Source organism: Lutra lutra, chromosome 14 (assembly GCF_902655055.1).
Source record: "Lutra lutra chromosome 14, mLutLut1.2, whole genome shotgun sequence".
Lineage (NCBI taxonomy): Eukaryota > Metazoa > Chordata > Mammalia > Carnivora > Mustelidae > Lutra > Lutra lutra.
The window spans coordinates 8,330,461-8,355,346 of NC_062291.1; the positions used below are offsets into that span (position 1 = coordinate 8,330,461).

General features: G+C 45.2%; 1 protein-coding gene across 1 annotated transcript in view; it reads left to right on the top strand.

Moving 5' to 3' along the window:
- Positions 1 to 24,886, top strand: part of LOC125084687 (contactin-associated protein-like 3) — a 158,984-nt gene that overhangs the window by 38,854 nt on the left and 95,244 nt on the right. Inside the window, exons 4-5 of the mRNA XM_047702357.1 lie at positions 16,944 to 17,091; positions 24,669 to 24,872. Coding sequence (XP_047558313.1) covers positions 16,944 to 17,091; positions 24,669 to 24,872 — 352 coding nt within the window. The remainder of the gene's footprint in view (positions 1 to 16,943; positions 17,092 to 24,668; positions 24,873 to 24,886) is intronic.

The window sequence follows — 24,886 nt, forward strand, 5'->3', positions numbered from 1 at the left end:
CCAGCACAGTCATGGAATTTCCTGCCCTGCCACATTAGGCTCATTCTTGACTGGGCACTCACTTGGTTGCTGTGACTCTTCGGCCATCCCCATAGTTCCCATATGTTATTTTGGTCAGTCTCTAGTTGTGTATTTGGTGTTTCTGTGGAGGGAACAGGCCTGGAGTTTTCTTATGTGTCTTCTTGCTGACATCACTTTCCTGAATTTTTAAAGTAAGTTTTTAAAATATCCAGTCTATTTCAAAATGTGCTGGTACATACATGTTCATGTTCTGTTATTTTTATCTGACAGTTTCCATATGTTTAAAATGAAAACACAGTGTTAGTGGGTTCCAGTCACTTGTGGAAGAAGAGGTCTTTACCCTGCCAGCCTGGTATGTGTGATGCCTAGGAGGACCTTTAAACTGCACAGGGATAGTGTCACTTTTACAGAGACTGAGTGACCGCCATATAAGTGGAGAGGCTCCTCCTTGCACACAGATCTGCTTCCTGCACTGAGGGCTGGTATCCTTCTCTCCAGATGCTGCTGGAAACACACCATGTGTCTGGACACTCATAGCATGAAAGGGCACTGACAAGGCTTCTGGGTACCAGGGACCATCCCACTGGTGCTCAGGCCATGACAGTTACCATAATAACATGCTGGTGACCAAAGCAGCCTTCCCTCCTCAGGGAAGGTTTGTGGGCAGTGTGTGACACTGACAGAGAGCTGGAGCCCAAGCTGGGACCAGCACTCAGACAGGCTCCTCACCTGTCCCTGCCAACCTACGGCAGTGTCCTGTGTGCCTCTTTGCTGGCTCTGCAAAGCCCCTTCGCCCTTCCCTCCTCCAGCCCATTTTCAGGCACCCGCACTTCCCGTTTCCTAACAGATGTTTCCCAAGGGCCAGCTGTATGTAACCGTCACCCGGAGGGGAAGCAGTGCCATCTTGGGGACTCACTAAATGACCACTTCTGTGGGGCATATCCTCACAGCCCAGGGACCCTAACAAGTGCAGCAGGGAGGCCACTGGCAAAGAAATGACAGGTCTGCAGGCCCCCTCTCAGTGCCCTCTCCAGGACACCCCCTCCAGAGGAAGGAGGGACAGCCCCCTCTCCGACCTCAGGTTAGGGAGGATCGAGGACCATAGATCCACGTGAGTCTCTCAGGGCACCGGCCCTCCCCCCAGGGATCCCTCGGGGAGCTGTATCCACACGAGGAGATGGGGACCCTGCTCCTGGCGGCCCCCACCCACGCCTAGCTAGTGACTGGAACTCTGCCTGATGCTGACTTCATGGCTGGGTCTTGGAAAAGAAGGGAAACCTGACAACAGCTAAAGCCAGGCTGGGCACCAGGAGGCAAACCAGCTTGCAACCTTCCAAGAACTGGTCTCACTCCATTTGACTCAGTCCTGATCACTAATTAGCTCCATTTCAGATACAGTCTGTAAAGATATTCCCAGCCCAGGTTCCCAGCAGCCCCACTCCCCTCCACAACTCCAGGCCCTGCGGGGTCATCCCACTAAGCATGTGTGGGTCTGTGCCCTGAAGCCTTGCCTGGAGACCGCAGTCACCCTTCCTGGCTCAGACACTCAGGACCCCTCACAGTGCGGCATCCTGACCTGGCTTGCGGGCTTGTCCCCCAGCCAGCCCGTGTCCTAAATGTCCTCCCGTGTCCCGGGGGCAGCCTGCCAGCTCCCTGCAGCCTCCTTCCAGCTTGGTGTCTTCCCTGCAGGTGTGCCCTGCCCCAGTCGTCCCTGCTCTGGTGGCCTCAGTCTAAACTCTGTGCCGTGAAAACCCAGCATCCACCTCCTCCTCCTCCAGAGAGCACTCCCTGACTTCCGACCAATGACCTGCTGCATTTCCCCACAGACCCTGGGCTCTGGGGTTCCCGATCTGGTGGTGCTGGTTCCCGCCCAGAGCACCAGCCTGGGCAGCCCTGAGAGCCTGGCTCCAGCCCCTTGCACTTGGTGTCCAGTGTGTTTCCTCACCCGTCAGTCATAGGAATCTTGTAAGGAAAGTATTTACTGCATTTCCAGGTGAAAGCAGCTGTCATCTCATAGAAAATAACCTTTTTAAATGATTCCCTATGTATAGAGCATATCGTAGTTCTATCACTGGTGGGTGGGCAGGGCTGATGTAAAATATTTTATAGGATTCCTAGTGTCCAGTCACCAGAATGATGATGGAAGGCAAGGACAGCTATCACAGCTTCTGCACAATAATTTTGAATTTACAAAACCCATTCATTGTAAGACTGAAAAGTCGTGTGTGACATAAGCCTATGGTGATATCCACAAGCACATTGTTCCGGGTCCCCTGTCCTTAGATCCTCTCTGCATGGGTTAGCCTTTCAGCTGCATTCAGTACTTCTGAACTGCTCATGCTACAATATCCCATAGCTTTATAATTCATCTCATTTGGTAAAATGGGGCTTAAAAATCACACTTGAATAAATACTGAGCAAAGGTCAAACTAACTCTTTTCTGAATCATAAAAAGATAATATCAGGAACTCTGTCCTTTTTGTAAAGCATTCCAAAATTATATAAGTTATATTACGTTTACTTAGTACACACTGTCTTTTTCAAATCAGTCATAGATGGTGAGTGATCTGAGGGACTGGCCCACTCAGACAGAGCTGCATAGCCTCCTGTGCTAGATGTCCTGACATCTTCTGATTCATGTTTTAAGAAGTTTCTTAGTGTTTTAAGAGACTGTGGTAGAAGTATGACTTCTTCTGTCTCAATCATTTGTCATGCAAGGTCCTCCTTCTAGTGTATTTTACACAAAGGGAATTGACAAGTCATAAGCCATGGCTGAGGGTCATGAGAACGGGGTCAGTCATGAGCAGGGAAGCAAGGATTTTGGGCAGAGAATAACTGAGCTGTTGTGATCCACTGTGCAGGAAACGGGCTCTCTGAGTTCATCAGGCATCTAGGATGTAGGAAACTTCTAGAAGTCTGGCTTAGTGAATCATTTAGCTTTCCCAAACCACATGTATTTAAAATGAAGATTCTGTTTTCTGCCAATACCTTGTGTTGTGTGTGGGGGACGTCAGTCCCCCTTGTGGGGTCTTTAAGGAACATTCCAGCGTGGTTGTGGAAATCACGCTCAGGAAAGATAAGAAATGACCGGACTTGTTACGATCACAGGTGCTAGGGCGGGAGGTACAACCAGCACTCCTTGCTGTTGGCCACACAGCAGGCGGGTCCAGGAGGTGACTGTATCCAGTAGGTGCAGACCTTAACCACTGAGAACCTCTGGGCAGGTTCCTATATTCTGTGTTGGGATGGCCACAAAGCCTTGAGGGGATTTCACTGGTATGTTTGGAGTCCCTGGGTCACAGACAGGGGAGGGGGAGATGGGGACCTTGTGACAGGAGCCAACCTGACCACCCTGGTGGGCCCAGGAGGGGGCTCACAGCCTCTGCCTGGCGATGTTGAGTCATCAGGGAGAGAGGAAATGCTAACAATTTACGATCAGTCTTCACCCTTTATTCTCATTTTCAACCTTATTTTCCTTCTCAGGTAGGAAAACCAAGACTCTGGTACTGCCCAGGACAGTTCCAAAATATATAAACAGTCTTTCATCACCTGAAATTGACAGAGAGGAAATATTTCAGTTCATTAATGGTGACGTGGAACTGAGATTTGTGCATTCTGCTGAGGCTCAGGGGTCCGTGGTGTCCACCAGGCCCTGGACCCTAGCTCCTGGCCACCTTTCAGACTCCTTGGTGCATCTGTTACTCTCTGAAAGAAAAGGACACTGCACCTTTTTTTGTTGTTGTTGTTCCTGCCTTTACCTCTTTCTACCTACCTGGCCTGGTACCACAAATCATCGGCCATGGTATTTGTGTGCTTTCTCTCAGTTTACAAATCACAAGCACCCCTTCCTTCCTCCATGGTGGGGGCTAGCCAGGTAGTCACTGTCCCCTCAATTTTGCATGGAAAGAGTGGAAGTCCAAGAAGAGTCAAAGATTTGCGCATGGACACTGCAGGAGAGTGGAGCTCTGCATTAGAGCTACTTAACAGATACTGTTTTCTTCCCTGGTCCGCCACTGCCTCACTAAGATTACATGTATGTCACATTGTGCAGAAGGCTCTTATGACCCTCATTTGCATCAGCCACCACTGTGTCCTGGGAGTGGGTGGCCAGGAGCTGAGGTGGGGTGCTGCCCGGCAAGGGGGACAGGGAGCCCAGGGAAACAGTGCTAAGCATTCTCACTGCCCTTGATATTCCCTGTTACTACCTTGGGCTATGGTAGGACTCTGTGGGCAGATCATGTGGTCTCCAGGGCTCTCCCGGTGGGTCCAGCTGAGACGCCAGGATCCCAGAACACAGACCCCCAGCAGTCCGGTAAACTGTTGGCAACACAGAGTAGGGCAAGTAAGCCCAGTGATGGAACGGCAGAGACCGAACAGGAGCAGCAGAACATGTCAGCGGCTCCTCTGGGCTTAAGTGAACCTTCGAGAAACAGGCATCAAATGGAAAACACCACCCTTGTATCAGGACACCCAGCACACTTACTTTCAATGCACAGCGTTCTCAAAAACACAAACTAAAAGGCATTGAGGCACGAGAACAGAATGGGAGAATTATATCTTTTAATATTTCCACAATATTTGAAGTGGGTTTGTAGAGTGAAAAAAAGTAGTCAAAGTATTTTTTCTAAATCACTGCTTAAGCAGCTATAAACACTTAGAAGAAAAACAGCCCAGGATGGAAATATAACAGAGACTGCATACATTCATGAATCTGTCTGACCCCTAACAAGCTTAGCTTGGGATGCATGGAGTGTTTCCTACATTAGAAGCGTAATTATAAGTTGTTAAAATGCCCACTTGATCACAGTATAGAACATTTTTATGGCTTCACTTGAATGCTCACTTAAGAATTTTCTCTGAAATGTACTCAGAGCAGAGACAGTTAAACAATAAAAGTGAGGTATTCTAAGACCATAATACTAACTCAGGAATAGTTGGGGTAGAAACCACTGCCCCTGGCTCAGCCTTTCCGCATGTTACGTTTGTTTGTTTGTTCGTTTGTTTTTTGGGGGGGTGGTAAGTTTGGAATGAAGGAAGGATGGTCTTTCAATGCTCACGGGAAGGAGTGCCAGAATTTTCTGCCTTTCTTTCCATGCGAAGCAGGCCTGTGAGGGACTAAGCTGTACCTTTCTCCTCCAGATCCTGGCTTCTTCTGATGTGGAATCTTGGCTCTCTCTGCTGTCCTTTAAACTCTTGGACATAGGTGAAATCTTGTCATAGGGTCTTTCTTTTAGTCAGAGTTTGTAGGGCTTCTGAGCCCATCTGTCCGAACCCTCCACATGCTGACATGGGTAGTTGTGGTATGAGACAAAGGGTAGTTTGAAGGCATGAGACAGATGAAGGGTTGACTTAAGACAGTCACTCAGCACCCTAGTCTTGATGTTTCTTTCTTGGTGTTTCCCCTGAGAATTCCTACTTAGTGTTTCCATGACTCAGCATTCCTATTTGGTAGGAAAACCAAGGAGTATGTGTAGATAAAACCTCTTGTCAGTAAGTGCATTCCTCCCAGCAAGTGCCCTAGTGTGGGGGACATTGTTCCAGAAACTTCCCACCCTCAGTCTCAGGGGCAGGCCTCTGGGGGGATGACCCCTTGGCCAAGAAACTTTCCAGACCTCAACCTCTGTTTTTCTTTCTTTCCACAAAAAACAGCCTGGTTAACCTTAACACACAGGGTCATGGCATGGATTTCTTGAGATCCTGCTTATAAAAAAATCACATTTAGTGTCCTGGAAACAGATCTCACCACAGGTGAGACCTTTTCTTTAGTTGTCTGTCTGTGTGGTTCAAGCCAGCAAAGAGGCTGATGGGGGGGTCCTCTTCCAGGCTCCATGCTGACCCTGGCTGTTCAACAAATAAGTTTGGATGAAGAAATGAAGGAGAGAACCTGACTTAAAAGAATGCCACAAAAAGGCGGTTCCATTTCAGAAAGGGACTTCTCCAGATTGAAAAGCTTTTATGGCTTATGGTAAATCAAAAGTTTGAGGCCTCGTCGGCTTCTTGGGCTCTGTGGGGAAGAATAGGAGGGATGTTTTGAGAGGCAGTGACCATTTCTAGGACTTTTCAAATCCTACATCATAGTTTTCCCGTGATTGCAAAGTCGACGTCGCTTACGTGTATCTTCCTTCTCTGTAGCTGAATCAACTGCAGGTCTCTGCTCATCTGCGTAAGCCTCAGGTGTGAGGCTTCAATCACTAATTCGCTGTCTTGCTTTCTTAGCATTTACATGAATGAGATAAATCTTTGCTTTTATTCATTTGTAGAAAATATCATGTATTATATTGGCATTTCTGAAATGTTTGTAGGAAAGGTTTGTGATAAAACGTGGGAAGATCCACTCTCCTAGATGAGGGAGAACTTTCTTCTAAAGGTTTGTCTAATGTCTGTGAAATAATCCAGAAGAGAGGTGGCAGCAAGCAACCTTGCTTTACGAAGCAGACAACAGCAACAGACTTTCCTGCTCTTCATCAGTTACATGGATTGATTCCTGGGAAGGTGGGAGTGGTTAGGGGAGTCGCTAGAGGAGGGGTTAGAGAAGTGGTTGGGAGAGGGGTTAGGGGAGGGGTTAGAGGAGGGGGTTGGGGTTGTGAGCCAGGTGCTCTAAGCCAAGGTCCTGACTCAGGGATTCATGAGGAGGAAACCCTCCACAAGCACAGAACATCACCATCATTACCATTTTGTGAATACTTTGGTAACGTATTTTCTCCTCTCTTGCGTACTTGGAAAGTTACTTCAAAAATCTCAGGAGCACCCAGCTGGCTCAGTCGATTAAGGCACCAACTCTCGGTTTCAACTCAGGTCATGATCTCAGGTCCTGAGAACCGGTGGGCCCAGGCTCACCGCTCAGTGGGGAATCTGCTTGTCCTTCTCCCTCCCTCCTTTACTCCTCCCCCCTCCCCCCCCAATAGATAGAGTCTAGAAAACAAAATTTTCAGTTAATGTAAATTTCACGAAATTTTGGAAACTGATGGTCTTCCATTACTTAAGTGGTCAAACACCATCAGAAATGGATTGTGAGGATGCATAGTAAAGCTCCTCTGTCACGGGGGGAGGCGTGGTTCATAGTTGTGTGCACACAGGCTTCCGAGGGAGATCCCCATCATAGGAGTTGGCAGTGCGGGATACCTGCCCTCAGGGCGCCCTCCCCACTCCCCTGTTCACACTGGGGCGTTCATGGCCCCTGCCATGGTGTTTGTCACAGCCCAACAGCAACAGCTGCTGGGCATCTCTCAGTATGGGTTGGGCTTGTTCTCTGGGTGTTTCTGAGAAGGCCTTGCTGCCTACAAAGTTGATGATAGTTAGTAGAAGTAACATGATTAGCAGTGAGTGCTGCTGTTCTTTTACAGGCACAGAGTGGCTAAGGAGATGGTCCAGGATCTCAGGTAGTGGCTGACAGTGAGCCAAAGTGATTGAAGATTGCAAGGAGGTTTGGATCGAAGTGGCTCTGAGATGTCTCGAGTTGTCAGATCTCAAAGGGCTTTGGAGTCCTACATCCCTGGGAGGAACCCTACTCTGCCTCTGGCCAGCAGACCTCTGGGAAGCCAGTTTTGTCCTCTGTGCAGAGTAAAGAATAGGCATGGCCCCATGGGGTGAGGGGAGGGAGCCCATGGTGAGGACACAGGGGGAGGGGCTCCTAGTGGGACCCTCTCTGAACCCTGAGCTGGCATTAAAAAGATTTTAACCTGAAGGCATTGGGGAACAGCTGCAGAAAGAAGCCTTCAAGGTGCTAATCTGACTCAAAGCAGCCGCTTCTGAGAGGTGAGGCAGCTGTGAGTACCCTCCTCGAGGTGGATCCACTCCCAGGAGAGAGACTGAGATAAACCCACCCTAAATCCTTGCCACATCCTCTGTTCATGGTGCAGAAAAAGAAAAACCGCTTTCACCTGCATAAACAAATCTTGCCCCATCTCTGGCTCATTCTCCCTAAAACCCATTTGTCTTTCCTAAAGCAACTACTTTGTTCTTCCCTTATGATCCCTGCCTCCTCCCTCTTTCCCTGCTAAATGAGGTCTAATTAGCCTCCAGCTTCAGCCCTGAGCTAGCTTCTCCTCTCCCATCTGTATGAACACACTTCTCCTGTTCATCTGCCTCGCATCAGTTTTGTCTAGTGCCCTCTCCAAGAGATGGGAAGTCCTCCCTGACACTAGCAGGATCTCAGACTATAATGTCATCACCCCCTGTGTCTCTGGAATCCCAGATTCTAGTTTAGTCTGCATATTTAAAGAGTCTAAAACATACCCTGAGATTATAAATGAGATCGTCAAGCATACTGAATTACAGAGGTAAACATTTTGAAATGGAAAAGATCTGAGTTGTACACAGAACATAATTCTTCAGCAGATTTCTTCCAAATCTGTGAAAATTTTATGTAGGTGGAATTTTACTGCAGAGACAAACTGTGGAGACCAAATACGTTGAGTAGAATATAGCGTCACAAAACTTACCATTGAGCAAATGCAGTGTGTAGGTAATGAGAGGCATGCTTTCTTATCATGCCACGTGTTGAATAAAAATGAGTGCTAAGCAGTTTACTAACATGACTTCACTTGATTGGGCTTAATGATTAAACCAAACATGAGCTCCTGATCGGTCTTTCTGAAGATTGGGACCTGGGTGGATCTCTCCTCCCTGCTTACCTTTTGGAGGAGAAAGGAGGAGGGATCTATCCAGGTATCAGGGACTGGTGTTTTGTGGATCCAGCTTGCTTTCCTGCTGGGGGGAGGCATGAGCAGTATTTGCTAATATTTCCCCCAGTGCCTGGGATATCGGCTGGAGCTTCTCTAGAACATGGTTAGTGATGGGAAGGATTCTGTGGTAGAGGAATGGCCCCTGTTGTGCCTTAGCCGGGGACTTCATGTCTGCCTGTCTCTAATCACGGGGATCCCTACTAGAAAATCTGGAAAAAAAAAAAAAAGGTGGGAAGCAGTAAACGCAGAAGACAATTATAATAAACTATAAACAATGGCTAACTGGGGACAGGGAGAGGGCAGGAAGAGTGGCTTCTGCATGTTAAGCTGTTCTGCACTACTTGACTTTTCTAGCCAAAGCCATTTATGTTTCTCATTTATTTTTCATGTCAACAGGAGTTTTCTTGCTAGTGAGAACACAGACCACATTTTGTTTTTTCTTGGTATTTTTTTAATTAAGAAACAGTGTAACATTTAAAAATAAATTAAAAAATAATTTGGATTCATGCATTAATAAAAGCAAACAAAAGAGAAAAACATAACAGACCGATATAGTCAAATGTACAAATGTTTACATAGCGGCTTGAATGAAGTAGAGTGTTTAGTCCTATGCCTTTTTCCCTACATGTTCTCAGAAGTCTGCGGGGAGATGAACTTCAGACTTTCCATCTAGAACTATGAGGTGTTTGAGTTTTTGCTCTATTTGCAACAAGTTCGCCTTCCTCTTTCCTGAATGTGGGAGGAGATGGGAGACTCCTGGGTCAGAGATGGGGAGCGTGGGGCTGACTTGGTTATTGGCAGGCAGCATCGCATCCTGGCCTTGGTTCTCCTTGACCCTACATCACACGTGTGTCATGTGAGTGTGTGTCATGCCCAGGTGGATGACTGCACACTCAGGGGCTTATGTTACAAGAGTCTGAGAACCTGAGTCTTTTGTGCAGGAAGCATGCCTGCCCTTTGCCTGGAAGGAAAAAAAAAAAATGATCTTACAGGGCTGCTTTCTATATAAATGTCCTTTGAAGACAGTTCAGAAGAAAAGACAGTCAGGGCTTCGCTCTGTAAGATGTGCAGAAATGGGAGAAACCCATGGAGAATTTTCTTCCCTCTGCTCTGGCCCCCACAGCCTTTTATCTTCCCTGGAAAATGGTCAGTCGACGCAGCAAAGGACTTACTTCATACTCACTTCGACTTGCTTCTCAGATGTGTATTTCTTTTTTCCTATTCTAAGTACAATTCTTGGGTCAGAATTAATTCTGAACTCATAGTGACCCTAATCATTTTTGTTTAACAGTATTGGTGACTCAAATTTAAAATGCTAAGAAAAGAGCTTTTTGGGGGGCAAGGGGTTTCTAAAATGACCAAAACAACTTTAGATAGACAATTAGTTGAAAAACAGCTATTTGATCTTGCTACAAGTTTTAACTTATTTGGTTAAATCCTATAAAAATTAACACTTCCTTTGAATGCAAAGTTGTGCCTACCACTCAGAAGTGACTCTGATTTTTTGTATGTATGACAGCAGAATCTTGGGAGGGTAAGTGTGTTTCCCTTATAAACAGTCTAGGATAAATCCAAATATCTACTGGAGAAGAAAATATTGAAAAACATTTCATTCGGAACTTTCATTTCAGAATTTCATTTCGGAAAACATTTTCATTCTACTACTGCAGGATTGTTTGCTTGTTCCCCTGTATTAAAATGGGCCATTTGCCTCTTAAAAATATATATTTATTTAAAGTTTATTTACCGAGTAACTTATTTAATAAACCCCAGGTGCGGTTTGAACTCAAGACCCTGAGATCAAAAGTTGCATGCTCCTCTGTCTGAGCTGGCCAGACACCTGGCAGTTAGCCTCTTGAAAGAAATGGGAAGCCACTGAGAAGGTTTCAGAAGTATTTTTTTAGTTGCCCAGTGGTATTCAGTCTCCCTCAGAAGTTATTTAAAAATGGGGAGTTTTTGCTCAAGGCATCTAATGCTGGTGTGACGCCCCCCCCCCAATTTATTGTGCTGCAGTTGATGTGTGACATCTCCCTGGGTATTCACGGGATCTTCCTTCCATGTGCACATTCCCTGGGGTCTCTGTGTGTCCAGATTTCCTCTTGTAACGACCCAGGCTCGTCAGATCAGGACTCACTCCAATGGCCTCAATTTACCTTGATCACCTCTTTATAGACCCTTCTCCAAACAGTCACATTCAGAAGTATGGGGGGGGGGGGTTCAGGCTTCTACATATGAATTAGGGGTGGGGGACACAATTTATCCCTACTTTAAATATGTATTTTTTAAATTATTTATTTGACAGACAGAGATCACAAGTAGGCAGAGAGGCAGGCAGAGAGAGAGGAGGAAGCAGACTACCTGTGGAGCAGAGAACCTGACATGGGGCTCGATCCCTGGACCCTGGGATCATGACCTGAGCCGAAGGCAGAGGCTTTAACCCACTGAGCCACCAAGGCGCCCCAGGTTCCCTACTTTATAAGGTATTTTAATGTTGAATTAAATACATATGGTATCTCTTCAAGTCACGGATATTTCTCGATGAGAAATCTTCTAAATTTTGTACAAATAACCCATTTGATATATCATTATTTTGAACATATGCAGGAGGCTAAGAGGATCATGCTATTCTGCCAATAATCTGAGTTGTTAAAGAATGCCCCAAAACTGTGCCTGGAGTCAAGTTTATATTTAAGTCAAGTTATATATTTAATTCTTCTCATTCAATTAACTTATTTAATTCCTTCAAGTTGCTGATAGGAGAGGCACACTATTAAACACTCATTTGAGGCATTTCTTATAACACTAACAATACTTCATTTTGTTCTTTGGTGTCACTCTTCAAATACTGAAAGCTAATTCAGTTTCCAGAAAATAAGCTCGTGCCACGTATCAAACCACACACCTTTTTTTGCGATGTTCTGGTATTGTTTTCAATAACCATACATTGCTTTTAAAGTATGAATTTTTTCTATTGGAAATATTTTTTTCTGGCTTTTTCTCTACTTTCAACCTCTTTGCCAACACCAGTGGGCCTTCCAGATAGCTTATAAAATGTATTTCTCCTGATCACCTAAGAAGATAGGGAAGGGAGGAGCATTGTGAAACCCTACTGGTTTTTTTACAGACTCAGAAACCTGTCTTGTCTTGTCTGCTGGGTTTGTATTTCAAGCAGATGGTAAAACTAAGCAGTAAAGGCCTACAACTTCTCAACGTGTTTTAAAAATACTTCATTTCAATAATATTTTGGATATGTTTACATTATCCTTTTATACAGCTGAGATTACAAAAGCACATTAATGAAGAGCAGCATTCGGGACCCTGTTTCCTGCACCTGCTTTGGCCTTGGGATGTGGATGAGTCCAGGGCCAGGCGCTATGGGTTTCTGGTAGGTGTAGCTGTGCTCAGTCACAGGGCGGGTTCCCTCTCCAGGTAGGGGAAGGTGCTGGGACCCAGAGACATGGTCATCTCTTTTTGCTCAGTCACTGGTTTGACGGTGTGACTTGCTTCCACTGAGTCCGTGAAAGAAACCAGGATATGCTTACTAAGTGCACATTTTTTCCGACACACCGAGATTGTCACATCAGAAGATGCTCATCAGGCACCTGTCTGGTTGTTTTAAGTGAGAAGGGAGATTATTCGTTCACTTTCTAGGACACTGTTGAAGTCAACTCATCTGCACGAGTTAAACTCTAGCGTTCACCTCGCACGAAGCGCCTGGCTGACTGACATCTAAGGGGTCAGGCCCTCCCTCCAGGTCATACTTCTGACATCCCAGTCCGGCTCACTCAGTAAAATGACAGGAAATAATTTTAGTATGTCCTTTCATGGTCCGTGAGCCTCTGGAAATAATGGGGACAAAATATTATTTTTAATAGTAACAGTAATTATTATTATTCCCCCATTGCTCATGAAGAAGCTGAGATGTGGGGAGATTTAAGCATCTTGCCCAAGACCATCATGGCCCCGGAATTAAAATGGCCAGAATTAGAGCTTGGGATTCTTGCACACTCTCTTGATCCTGGCAACATCCTTCCTCCTACCTCAGAGGTCTTAAAATAAAATGAACATCGGTGAGTGAATAATGAAGCTTGGATTTCCTAGGGGCCCACAGTAGAGGCTTAATATTTATTTATTTTTAAAATCACCAACACCTGTTTCTATAGGCAACACCGCTTGTGTTCGGAAAGAAGGCATTGGTATAAAAGTCACCAGTGACTGTGACCTTAGGACACAGATATTTCAAACCTGAAATGACAAATACATAATAGGCATCTTGAGGTCATTTGTTGACTCCAATGTGGAATTGTGATGACTCAGTTTACAACTGAGTCCATGGCTCCGCGGAAGTCTCCCAATGATCCCTTCTCCGGATTTATAGTCTACTAACATAGACTGCTAACTAAATCACTGCAGAGTTGGCAGCTTTTCAGAAATGTCACCGATTCCTAAAAGAAATTATCTCAGAAACATGTTTATAGCACGTGAGCGGAGCCCAAGCCATGGACTTGGGTTACCTTCAACCTAACTAACGTGGAAACAGAAGACTTCATCAGACATCGTCTGCTCCTAGTAGTGGACAAAGGATTCAATGTGATGCCTTTAAAGTGACCGAATGTTGAGTCCGTGTCCAGATGAAGTGTCCCTGGTGATCAGTCATGGGGAGAGTCTTGTCGGTGTGTTTCTTAATGCTAGCGAGCCAAGAGGGATGCCAGAAAGACAGGCCCATGGAACTCCTCCCACTAACTCATCAAAATTGTAAGAGAGGTTTTCTTGTTCTTACTTTACACACGAAAATGCTGGCTTCCCCGAGGTCACTCCTGTCATGAGAGATGGGGAAGATGGGGTTTTCATCTTCCCACTTACTAGAACACAGCACGGGTCTTCGTTCATCTTCCCATTTACTAGAACACAGAGTGGGCCTTTGTTCCTGCAAGTCTGTGTGGCCTGTTCACCCAGATCCGTTCTGGAAAACCAAAGCAAAGATACATACGGCAAAGAACAGATTACACTACCTCTTAAGAGATAAACACTAGCTTCACCAAAATATATGGGATCATTTCAGTAATGAGCCCTGAAATTGAGAGTGACATGCTAGTAGGGATCCGTCCTGTGCCAGTCATTTCATTTAACTTCTGTATCTTTAAAGAAATGCATGATTGATTTCTACCCAAAGGGACTGGTGATATTTCTTTGTAAGACAAAAATAATGTGGTTCCTTAAAATTAGAATGAATTATCATGGTCACACAGCTATTCACACATACATACATATGTTCCAATATCTGAATGTAATTAAAATCGTGTGTGATAAATGCTTCGTATACAGATTCTCAGAAGTTTTAAAGAGTGCCTTCTGAATCTCCTCTTTTCATAAACTATTAAGACATTATTGCCACTTGAAATATTCCTTAAATAGTATTCTGTCTAAATTCCATTAAAACAGCACTAGAAATTCCTTTTGCTATATGGCATTGCCATCACACAGTCTGAATGAAGGTGTCCAGAATTTACCTTCCACGGACAAAGTGCTTCAGAAGGAAGTAATGATATCCAAGGAAAATAAAACAATTGGTTCAAATACCTTTCCTAGTTTTTGTCAGTTACCCTCAGATAAACATGGACTTCAGTTCTGAGGTTGAATTGTAACCTTGGCATCACAGTGAATGTGGGAGCCGACGGTGATCTGCACGTCTCAGGTCTTGAACCTGAGACAGAGTTTAAGGAACAGGATGCAGAGTTGGACAGATGAGCAGCCTCTGCCAGATGCGCCTGCCATAACCAAAATGGCAGCCAAGGCCATGTCCACGGTGGCTGGTGCTTGTGGACTGCCTACCTCCAGGCAGGTGTGGGAACATGATTGTCAGGTATTATCTCATGTAATAGCTCCTCAACTTTCAGAGTTCGCTGGACCAAGCTGGTTTTGTGGATGAAGGCAGTGGGTCTGGGAGCCTGTAATAACAGTTAGGAGCGTGTGCTGGACAGTGGTGATGTTGGTACAAAGCAACTCCTACCCACGCCAGCCTGCAGTTCGTGCAGGAAGCTGGGGGCAGGGAGGGCATGTTCCTGACTTCCCATTCAGAGCACGGAGGCAATGGAGAGGGTTTGCCTGCTCTTGGTGTAACGGTTGCCAACCCTTGAAGAACAGGTGACACTGGACAAAGATGGCGCTTTCACTGAGCAAGAGAGAGAGGCCAGAGGGCTTCCCAGATGATGTTTCATTCACTAGCCAAGAGGAAGTGTTATAGGGTCTGAGACTGGCCCCGATACCACATTTGAGTTTTCTGCGTTCTTGGTTCTGTCTGTTCCTACCTGCTTGTCATGGCTTACAAGCCTGAGTAGTGATTGGGCTTGGTTTGCTTGGGTTTGGATGTTAGGCCAGGTCTAGGGTTTCACAAAGCAAAACGACAAGATGGGCATTCTTTTTGGCCCAACTACGAGTTTGCTCCCGTGCGGCCTGAGTATGTCTGACCCTTTTAACTGCAGTGGGAGGTGGAGTGTGTCCTTCTGGTGTAAGGGAGCATAAGAAAGGGTCAAGTCTTCTGTTCCCTCATTTTATTACTATTATATGAAGGAGTATTATGAGAATATCTTTGGCCCTCTGGATGATAAAACTTGGAGAGATCAAAGAATGCAGAACTTGAACTTTTGACAGGGGGTTCCAAAGAACTGATAGCATTGAGGTAGATGTACCAGTTGACATAGGTTTTAAGAAGAGACGCACCATAGCTGGGGCTCTGTTTGTTTTCAGATCATAGACCAGTAAGGTCCTTGGATGGGGCAGCATTTTCAGCTAAGATGCTGTGTTACAATTGGAAAACCTTAGGCTGTTATGGCTTTGCTGTTGCATAGGTCCTCTGGGAAAACTGATGGACAATCTGAGGAAGAGTCGATGGAATCAGTTTTAAAAGGGGGTGTACAGTGTCGGGGGCAGACACCGAAATGCCCAGAGCAGGAAGAGCCCGTCGAAATCCTGGTGCGAAGGAGGCTAGCGGAGGTTCTGGGGCCCATGTGGCAGGACAGAGGAGCCCAGCGTCTCAGGGGACTTCATAGGCACACACCAGCTTCTGGAAGATCACTGTTCGGGAGTTAATGCTAAGGTAGGCAGGACCATTGGGGTGAGGGGAGTGGATTCGCCGACAGAGGTAACTAAGTCCATGTCATCAGAAGCCCACCCATGTTTTTCTTCCTGGACACAAGTACGGAGCACTTCAGGAGCATTCAAGAGAGGTTGCAGGTCAGGGCGGAGAGGCTGCGTGGGGACGCACTTCCTGATGTTGGAGTCTGTGCTTTGTTCTCCGATTCTTCTCACATGTATGTGTTACCTTTGAAAAACTGAGCAAATCATTAGTAACATAGCTGTCTAAAATAGATTAAACCATTAGCGACATAGCTGTCTAAAATAGATTAAATCATTAGTGATATGATCGATGTGTGTATATGTGAGCATCACCCTTTTTTGGGTTTCCCCATATGCTGATCTGCATATGAAATCAACGCGGTGAGAAACGAGTCGCTCATCCCCTGTAACAATGTCCATTATGCTCACACTGGCCCCTTCTAGCCTGAGGCCAGGTGCCTGTGTCCAGGCAAGGGCAGCCCTCTGTCTTGTGGGTCTCCCCAGTGCTCCGGAAATGCGGCTAACTTGGGGGCAACCTGACTGCACACTAAGAACACTGCGATTGAAATCCAAAGCCCAGAATCTAGTCTTGGCCATTCCGGGTAGCCGCTGTCCCTACCGCCGCAGACTCTTTCTACTTTTCTTGGACTTCGGTTTTGCCTTTATAAATGAAGGGTTTGGAACTAGAACCCTGTGTAGGTCCCTCCCAGTGCTCATACCCCAGAGTCGAGGGTTCTTCCTGCGTGGATGGCAAGGAAGGGATGCAACACCATGCTTGATTGCCTTGGATGTGGGGCTGCAGGAGAGCGTCTTCGCTGCTTAGAGATGAGGAAAATGCTTTAGGGGAAGAGCAAGCCTTCAAGGGTGGCAGGTTTACAGCCAGCTTAATGGTGCTGCTGAAATGTAAATCACCCTGCAAATAAGGAAAGCTTAGAACAATGGTGACTAATCCAGGCCCCAGGAAATGTGGTCACATCCCTCTTAAACATTAGCAGACTTTCTATAAAGCAGGCAGGCTTTTGCATAAGAACAGAGTGAAGCTTCTGTCCCTAACCCATAGGAGAAGAGCCTGGAGCTCTGAGTTCTGCAGACACTCTGATCCTTTTCTCCGTTCTCTCCCAGAGTTTTCCAGGAAACACAAACGCGGACAGCGTGGTGCATCACCGACTGCAGCCTCCCCTGGAAGCCAGGTTCCTGCGCTTCCTCCCCTTAGCCTGGAGCCCCAAGGGCAGGATTGGAATGAGGATAGAAGTGTACGGATGCACGTACCGTAAGTGCTGTTTACCCCTCTCCCTGCCCCAAAATCAGTGACAGAGGGACATGCTCTCATGGCCAGGCTGAAAACCGAGCTTGACTTGTTTCTAACTTTTTAGGCATCTCTGTGTGTGTGTGTGTGTTTTTTTTAATTCTTACTTATTTATTTGACAGACAGAGATCACAAGTAGGCAGAGAGGCAGGCAGAGAGAGTGGGGGCGGGAAGCAGGCTCCCAGCCGAGCAGAGAGCCTGATGTGGGGCTCGATCTCAGGACCCTGAGATCATGACCTGGGCTGAAGGCAGAGGCTTAATCCACTGAGCCACCTGGGCGCCCCTCTCTGTGTGTTTTTGTGGAAAGCCTGGATACTTCTGTCTTTAGTTACTTTAGGTGAACATAGAGGTGGGCCTGAACTGAGCCTCAGAATCCGAGAATCCGAGGAGAGAGCAGGGTACCTGTTTTAGAGTGGGTGTGTCATCCAAACAACGAGCTCCAAGTCAACCACAGCAATTCACTGCGATGGATGGTGCCATTCTTGGGCACTGAGGTGACCCTGGTGTGGGGACGCAGGGGACAACAGGTGATCTTGTTTTCCCCGTAATCCAAAATGACTCTGGGCTTCTCCCATATTCGCTGCTCAAATCCCCACTTTCCTTGACGTGAAACCTTGTTTGAACATCATTTATGTGTTGTGTCTTCCCTCTTTTCCCCACTGATGAGCTGGGATAAAAGTCACAGCCAATGTGAGCATGAACACAAGCAGAAACGCATTCAGTGACGTCTGTGGGGAAATAGACTCTACCGTTGCCATTTTGATGATTTGGAATATACTGAAATTTTTAAAATGAGTACAAAAAGAAAAAAATATTAAAGAAAAATTTCTAGAAAACTGGAGAATAACCCAAAGAGTAACATCGTGGGATGTTGGGTTTTTGGTCACACTTCATTTCATACCTGATCAGAGCATTAGCTTTGCAGAAAAGTGTCAGTGAGATCTGTCACAGGCGGAATGTTTAATATGTCAGATCCTACCTAGCAGACATTTTCTCATTCAACAACCACACCAGCCAGATGGATCTGGTATGGCCTCGAGGGAGAAGAACTTGACCGTGGAGACATGGAGATGTTTGCGAGAGCTATTCCATACTGGACCTAGGATTTTAAAACTCTGTCTTCCCCCCAAATTTGGTTTTCATAACTATTATATTATGCAGGCTTTCATTTCTTTGTTCCTTCACGTGCCATGTCAGAATTTATCGGACACTTGCTATTTGCAAAGAACTGTGTTAGGGACTGGATGTAGAGGGCTCTTCTAAAATGATTGGTTTTCTCCGTCAGGATTTTATGAGAAGTCATAAAATTGTACAAAACAAATGTGAAATATTGGAACACGGTCCTGGGGCCTAGGAAGGAGGACGGTCAGACAGTTTTCTGAGTGAAGGGCTTGCGGAGTGACCTGGGGTAGGGAGGGGCTTCTGGAGGGAGGAAGGCAGGAGCGTGCATACAGTGGCTGTGGGACTCTGGGCTTCTGTGGTCTCGGGGTCTGGGAGGGTGTGGGTGCTGTTGGGCACAGGGAGCCGCTGCAAAGTAAGGATACCATCGCCCCTTTGCTGATCCCACAGGCAGGGAGACCTTCTGGAGGTGGGGCTCACCATCCCTGAAGCGACCCCATCCTAGATTCAAGGGTCCCCTTCAGCCTTAGCTCCACCATCTTCCTGAGCTCAGACGGGTTCCACTTTCCAAACCTGTCTCTGTGTTGGCCTTTCCATGCAACATTCACTGGAGATGGTTTCGCGATGCTTCCCGCCCTTTCCCCACTCTTTCCACGGGCCATCGCCTTCCCTCCTTTTGTGTCTGAGATCCGTGAACGTGCTCAGTGAGGCAAGCGCTTGGGACACCGATACTCTGTTTTCTCTTTGATCCCATATAATCAGCTTCTCCTTCCAACCATTACTCTTCAGGTTTACTGACTTCAAAGCAGAACAAGGTCTTTGATAGCGATTTGCCATTAGCTTGATGTTCTTCGTGAGGTGGTACCACCTCCTTGGGGGAGAGGTCAGTCCCAGGGAGATCAAAGCTGCAGGCCTGGTCCCGGGAAGGACCTGCATGCACCCTAAAGTCAGCAAACACGAGCTGTGCACCACGGGGGGGCTCCTAACCTAAAACTCTGGACCGATAACAGTCACGGCAACTCGCAGAACTATGCGGCTTCTGTGGCTTACTAGTGGAGCTTCTGTCTTATCTTCATTCTTACTATTAATAAGAGCAATTGTTCAAGCATAGAGCTTTGCACTTTTGTTTTTGACAGTAATTGTATATGATATGATTTATAGCCCAAAGTGCTAATTATTGCCCCCCCATTTCTACTTTCACTGCCCTGTTGATATTGAGAAAATGTTCATATTGCTTATCTTGGCATATAATATGTCTCTTAGATGCAGCTTCTCTCTTTGGTTTCACTTCTTTAAACTCCAATTACAATGATATTTGCTGTTCCTAAAAACACCAGGCATTCTTCATGGCTTCCTGGGGTGGCACACACACGTTCTCTACCTGGAAATCCCTCCCTTCCCCCAACTTCTAGAGTGCACGTGGTGTGTACATGGGGTCTTCTTAGAGTCTCATGCCCCTCTAGCAGCACCGAGGAAGGGGGGCATCCAGGGCCATATTCCCCATGGACTTGTTCTAGGTTTTGTATCCCACTCTGAAAAGGTTTCTGTTTGGGTGTCCTCTGCTTTCTTAAATTTTCAGTAACATTTACACACTCTGATCAGTTTCTCATTGACATCCTTGACGTAGGTCTTTGTAAGCCACAGACACCAACACTGGCCCCAGGTCCTCCTTCATTTCTTTCTTGACTGTTATTCTTCCCTGGGACATCTTCTGCTCCTTCTTTTCCACTTTGACCCCTGTGTTCATGGTCAGTGTCTTCTCAAACATTCCCTTGAGCTTGTACTAGTCCCATCCTGTGGTGGTGTAATGTCGTATTCTGTTCATTAGCATGTTGTTTGTCTGGATAAGGGAAGAGAGAGAGAAGGAGGGGAGGACAGAAGGAGAGAAGAAGGAGGAAAGGAGTGCATGAGTCCTTGGGAATATGGACTATGTAGGCACAAATGGCCAACAACATGGGGACCTACCAGTCATCCCCGTGGCACTCTGGTCCTGTGTCAAGTCAGGCATGAAAATAAAATTGGGAGTAAAACATGTAATTGGCCATTTTAAAACATTGTGTTTATCTGGGGCACCTGGGGGGCTTAGTCAGTTAAGCATCTGACTCTTGATCAGCTCAGGTCTCTATCTCAGGGTCATGAGTTCAAGTCTCATGTTGGGCTCCACACTGGGCATGGAGCCTAGTTAAAAAAAATTAAAATATTGTGTTTATTTTTAAAATGTACAGATTGTTACAGCAGAAATTTATAGGTTTTGTTTAGCAACCTCAAAATATCCTTGATATTTATATATTTCTATAAATATAAATACATATGTAATATAATTACATATGTAATATAAATATCATAAAAATTTAAATGTCCATAATTAATACAAATAACCAACTCTAAAATATTTTTATTTGAATAAAAACTCCAAAATAATGCATTAAATTATCCCTTACCATCACACTTAACTTTTACAAGAAGGGTTATGAAAAATGTGTTTGTACGTAATTCAACTAATTAAATTATTGGGGTACTTGAGATGGAGGTCCACTTATTATGAATCAAAATGGGAACCAGTAGTTTTGTCCATTGCAAGAGTGCAGAACCTGCATTCCAAAATGGAAAATGTGATATGATGCTTCATTGAAAATTCGAAGTGTTTTTCCAATTTATATGATTTTATTTTATAATTATTGGTTTTAACTGGGGCTATATTTTGATGGCTATCACCAACATGGGCATGAAGGTGAGGGAACCTCTGCTTCTACAGATGGGCTGTCCCCCATCCGTGCTTGGAGAGCTAGGCCCTGCAACTCCCTGAGCTAAGTCTTCTCTACCACAATACGATGTTTTGGTTTAATTTTTTTTTTAAATCTATTGCTTTGGGGCACCAGGGCAGCTCAGTGGGTTAAGCCTCTGCCTTCAGCTCACTTCATGATCCCAGGGTTCTGGGATCGAGCCCCACATCAGGCTCTCTGCTCGGCGGGGAGCCTGCTTCCTCCTCTCTCTGCCTGCCTCTCTGCCTGCTTGTGATCTCTGTCTGTCAAATAAAATCTTTGAAAAAAAATCTATTGCCTTTAAAAATGGTGTATGAGTGACACATGTTTAAAAATGTCATGTTATGTTTAGTGACTGATTCATGAACATTTGTAAGTGAACAACATTCTGTAGAATTGATTCTCTTTGACGAGGCCTGAAACTGAGTTTCCAGTCCACACATTCCCGTTGTAAGTTGTCCTTGTGACAGGGCACACTCTTACTTATCACATGGGCTTCACATTTATCATGAGGGGCTTCTTTTTTTTTAAGATTTTATTCATTTATTTGACAGAGAGAGAGAGAGATCACAAGTAGGCAGAGAGGCAGGCAGAGAGAGGGAGAAGCAGGCTCACTGCTGAGCAGAGAGCCTGATGCGGGGCTCGATCCCAGGACCCTGAGATCATGACCTGAGCTGAAGGCAGAGGCTTAACCCACTGAGCCACCCAGGTGCCCCTCATGAGGGGCTTCTTGATCAACAGTATAGCCCATTGTTTGAACCGTGTTGGCTGCTTTTGGGTGCCTATCTGTAAATTGCGTGTGACACATGCCATATGATTGGTAAGGTCTTACCCTCTTTCTCTCTAGACACTTCCCCAGAGAAGACCTCTCCCGTGCTCCACTTCCTCCTTCCTGACTGTGATCGTCCTTGTCTCTAGTTTCCTAAGCAGACCACAGTAAGACTAGGCTATTTCTGGTGAAATGTGTTCTTTTCATGATAGCTGAAGTGAGAAAGTGAGGGGAGCACTGTCAGCTCTGGGAAGGCCAAGCCATGTCTGCCCTCTTGGGTTTCCTCCCAGCATCCCAGCACCTAGTGGGTGCTACACCCATGTTAAATGAAAAGAAAGTGTACTTGTGGGAACAAATTGGAAATTAAGTCAGGGCAGTGTGGGGGTAGGGGAGGAAGGGAATATGGGGGAAAATTGTCTTTTAATAACAAAACTGTATTTTCCAAAGCCAAATCTCTGCCAAGGCAGGGTCTGAAGCTACGGAAGATGGTCCATATAAAACTAGTCTTCTGTGATATTCCACAGGAGCCATAATATTTACCTATTTTTTGACTTCATAAATATAGGTTCATGAAAGGCCACAAACAGAGTATTGAATTATTCAACAGGCAGATCAACAAAAATAATTAAATTTGTGATTTCCCATCTAAAATAGGGTTTTTAATATTTAAATCGATCAAGGATCACCACATGTCTTGCGGTGAGCTGGTTCTTATCACAGCCACCTGTAAGCAGTCAGGAATCTGGCTCAGAAAGGATCACTGGCTAATGTTGCTGAGTGTGGGATGACAGGCTCTGTAAAGGGCCAGACAGCACACATTTTAGGTCTGTGGGCACCTGTGCTCTCTGCCACGATTCTTCATTTTTTGTTTGTTTGTTTTTTTAATGAACCTTTAAAAATTAGCTCATGGGGCCATACAGGCTGCAGAGTGATGTGGGTCATTTCAGATGAAGAGAAAGCAGCCTCACATTCCAGACTTCTGAAAGCAATTCCTCATTTTTATCTGTGCTGTTTTAACTCCTCTCCACTGAGCTTACATTTGTTACCATTTAAGATTTTAGTGAAACCACCAGGACTTACTACAAGATATGTTGTTTGAAGTGGTTTTGTTTTACTCCATTGATGACATCTCTAGATTATAACTCAGTCCCCTTCTAGGCTTAAAGAACCTGTCAAAACACATGTTAAATGTGCCTTGTAAGATAGATGTGATGATTAGCTTGTGGTTGATTGTTCTAGGTACGAGTGTTAGGGATCTCACTGGAGAGGAAACAAAAACATTACAACAAAAGGATTTTCAGCCCATTCTTTTGTGTTTCTATAAATCCAATAAATTTTTCACTACTCCATTTTGCCTGAGGGGAATGTGCCAGGAAATATAATCTATGTTCTTTAGAGCAGTGGTTCTCATATGTAGTCAACAGACCAGCGGCACTGACATCATCTACATCGCTAGGGGACACGTTAGAAAAGCAGACTCTCAGGTCCCACCCCAGGCCAGCAGAGTGGCAGTTCTGGGATGGGGCCAGATCTGTGCTCACCTGAAATGCCAGGACAATTCATTCGAATTTGACAAAAGGATATGTTTTTATCAGACGTTCATTTAACTATGCAATGGAGAATAATTGCTTGTTTCCATGATTTTTAGACACACTGCTGTGTTTATATATTTTCCATGATGTATGGGAACCAGAATCAAACTCCTGAATTTTCAAAAGGTGGCTGCATGAAATAAAGGATTCCTTAGAGTTGTGAATGTAAAGGGTTTGCATTTTAGTTCGTCTGAATAAAATGTAGGTCCTAGTGTACATTGGCCCCAGGCTTTTGTGAAGTTAAATAAACCCAATGTCGTATCATCGGCTCAGAAGACATCAGCTTCCTGTTTCTTTGTCTTCCTCTTGCACCTTCATTTATTGCACACACACATTTTAAAAAACCTCTTTTTCAAAAATTTGAGTGCAGCGTACACACAATGTTACATTAGCGTCAGGTGTACAAAATGGTGATTTGACGATTTTATGGGTTGTACGATGTTCACCACCAGTGTGGCTGCCGCACATCCCCATACAACTCGATTAGAATATCGTTGACTAATTTCCTGGCCATACCTTTCACACCGTGACTTATTCACTCATTTCATGACCGGAAGCCCGAACTTGCCACTCCACATCACCCACTTTACCCATCCCCCACCCTGTCCCTTTGATAGCCACCAGTTCTCAGCATTTATAGGTCTGGTTCTGCTTTCTGTTTGTTTATTCATTTCTTTTGTTTTTAGATTCCACGTATGAGTAAAATCATACGGTTTTTGACTTTTTAAGGACAGTAACGTCTTGTCTTTTTACTTGTGAAATATGAGAAATACCAGAGATTCTTCTGGGTAGTATGAATCCCTTTGTGTGTCTCCTGTTCTGTCTTTGGTTGCTTTGACCAGTGTTCTTTTTACATTAATGACAAAATATAACTTTTTCAATAAAGAGAATGCAAGTGACCTTGATAGTGGGAAAAATAAGACTATCAGAGAGCTGAGGGACAATGGCAACTTTGTAGCCACGATGTGCCACCGTGGGGAGTGACTTCAACTGTTTTACCGATTTTTGTTGTTTACAGGATGAGAAATGGCCAGTACAAAGGCAGACACAATTGGGCTTAGTCAACAGAAGTATTTCTAGCTGATACATGTTAGGGAAAATGTCAGAAAAGGCAAAGAGTAGAGGTTAGGGATCTCAACTACAGGTATCAGGGAGGATGGGCAGCACCATTTTTTCCCCTCTGCACTAAACAGACCAGAGATATATTATGTGTGCATGTGTTTGTGTCAATTTGCTCATTTCATTGCATGAGTAAAGATGTATTATACTTAGATTATTTTCTAATTTCTCCCGCTATAGGATCCGAGATGGTTAACTTTGATGGGAAAAGCTTCTTGCTATACACATTTAATCAGAAATCCATGAGTCCAGCAAAAGATGTTATTTCTTTGAAATTTAAAACCAGGCAGACTGACGGGATTCTATTCCACAGAGAAGGACAAAACGGCAAACACATCACCCTGCAGTTAGTTAGAGGAAAGCTCATCTTATTGCTTAATTCAGGTAAAAAGTTCCCA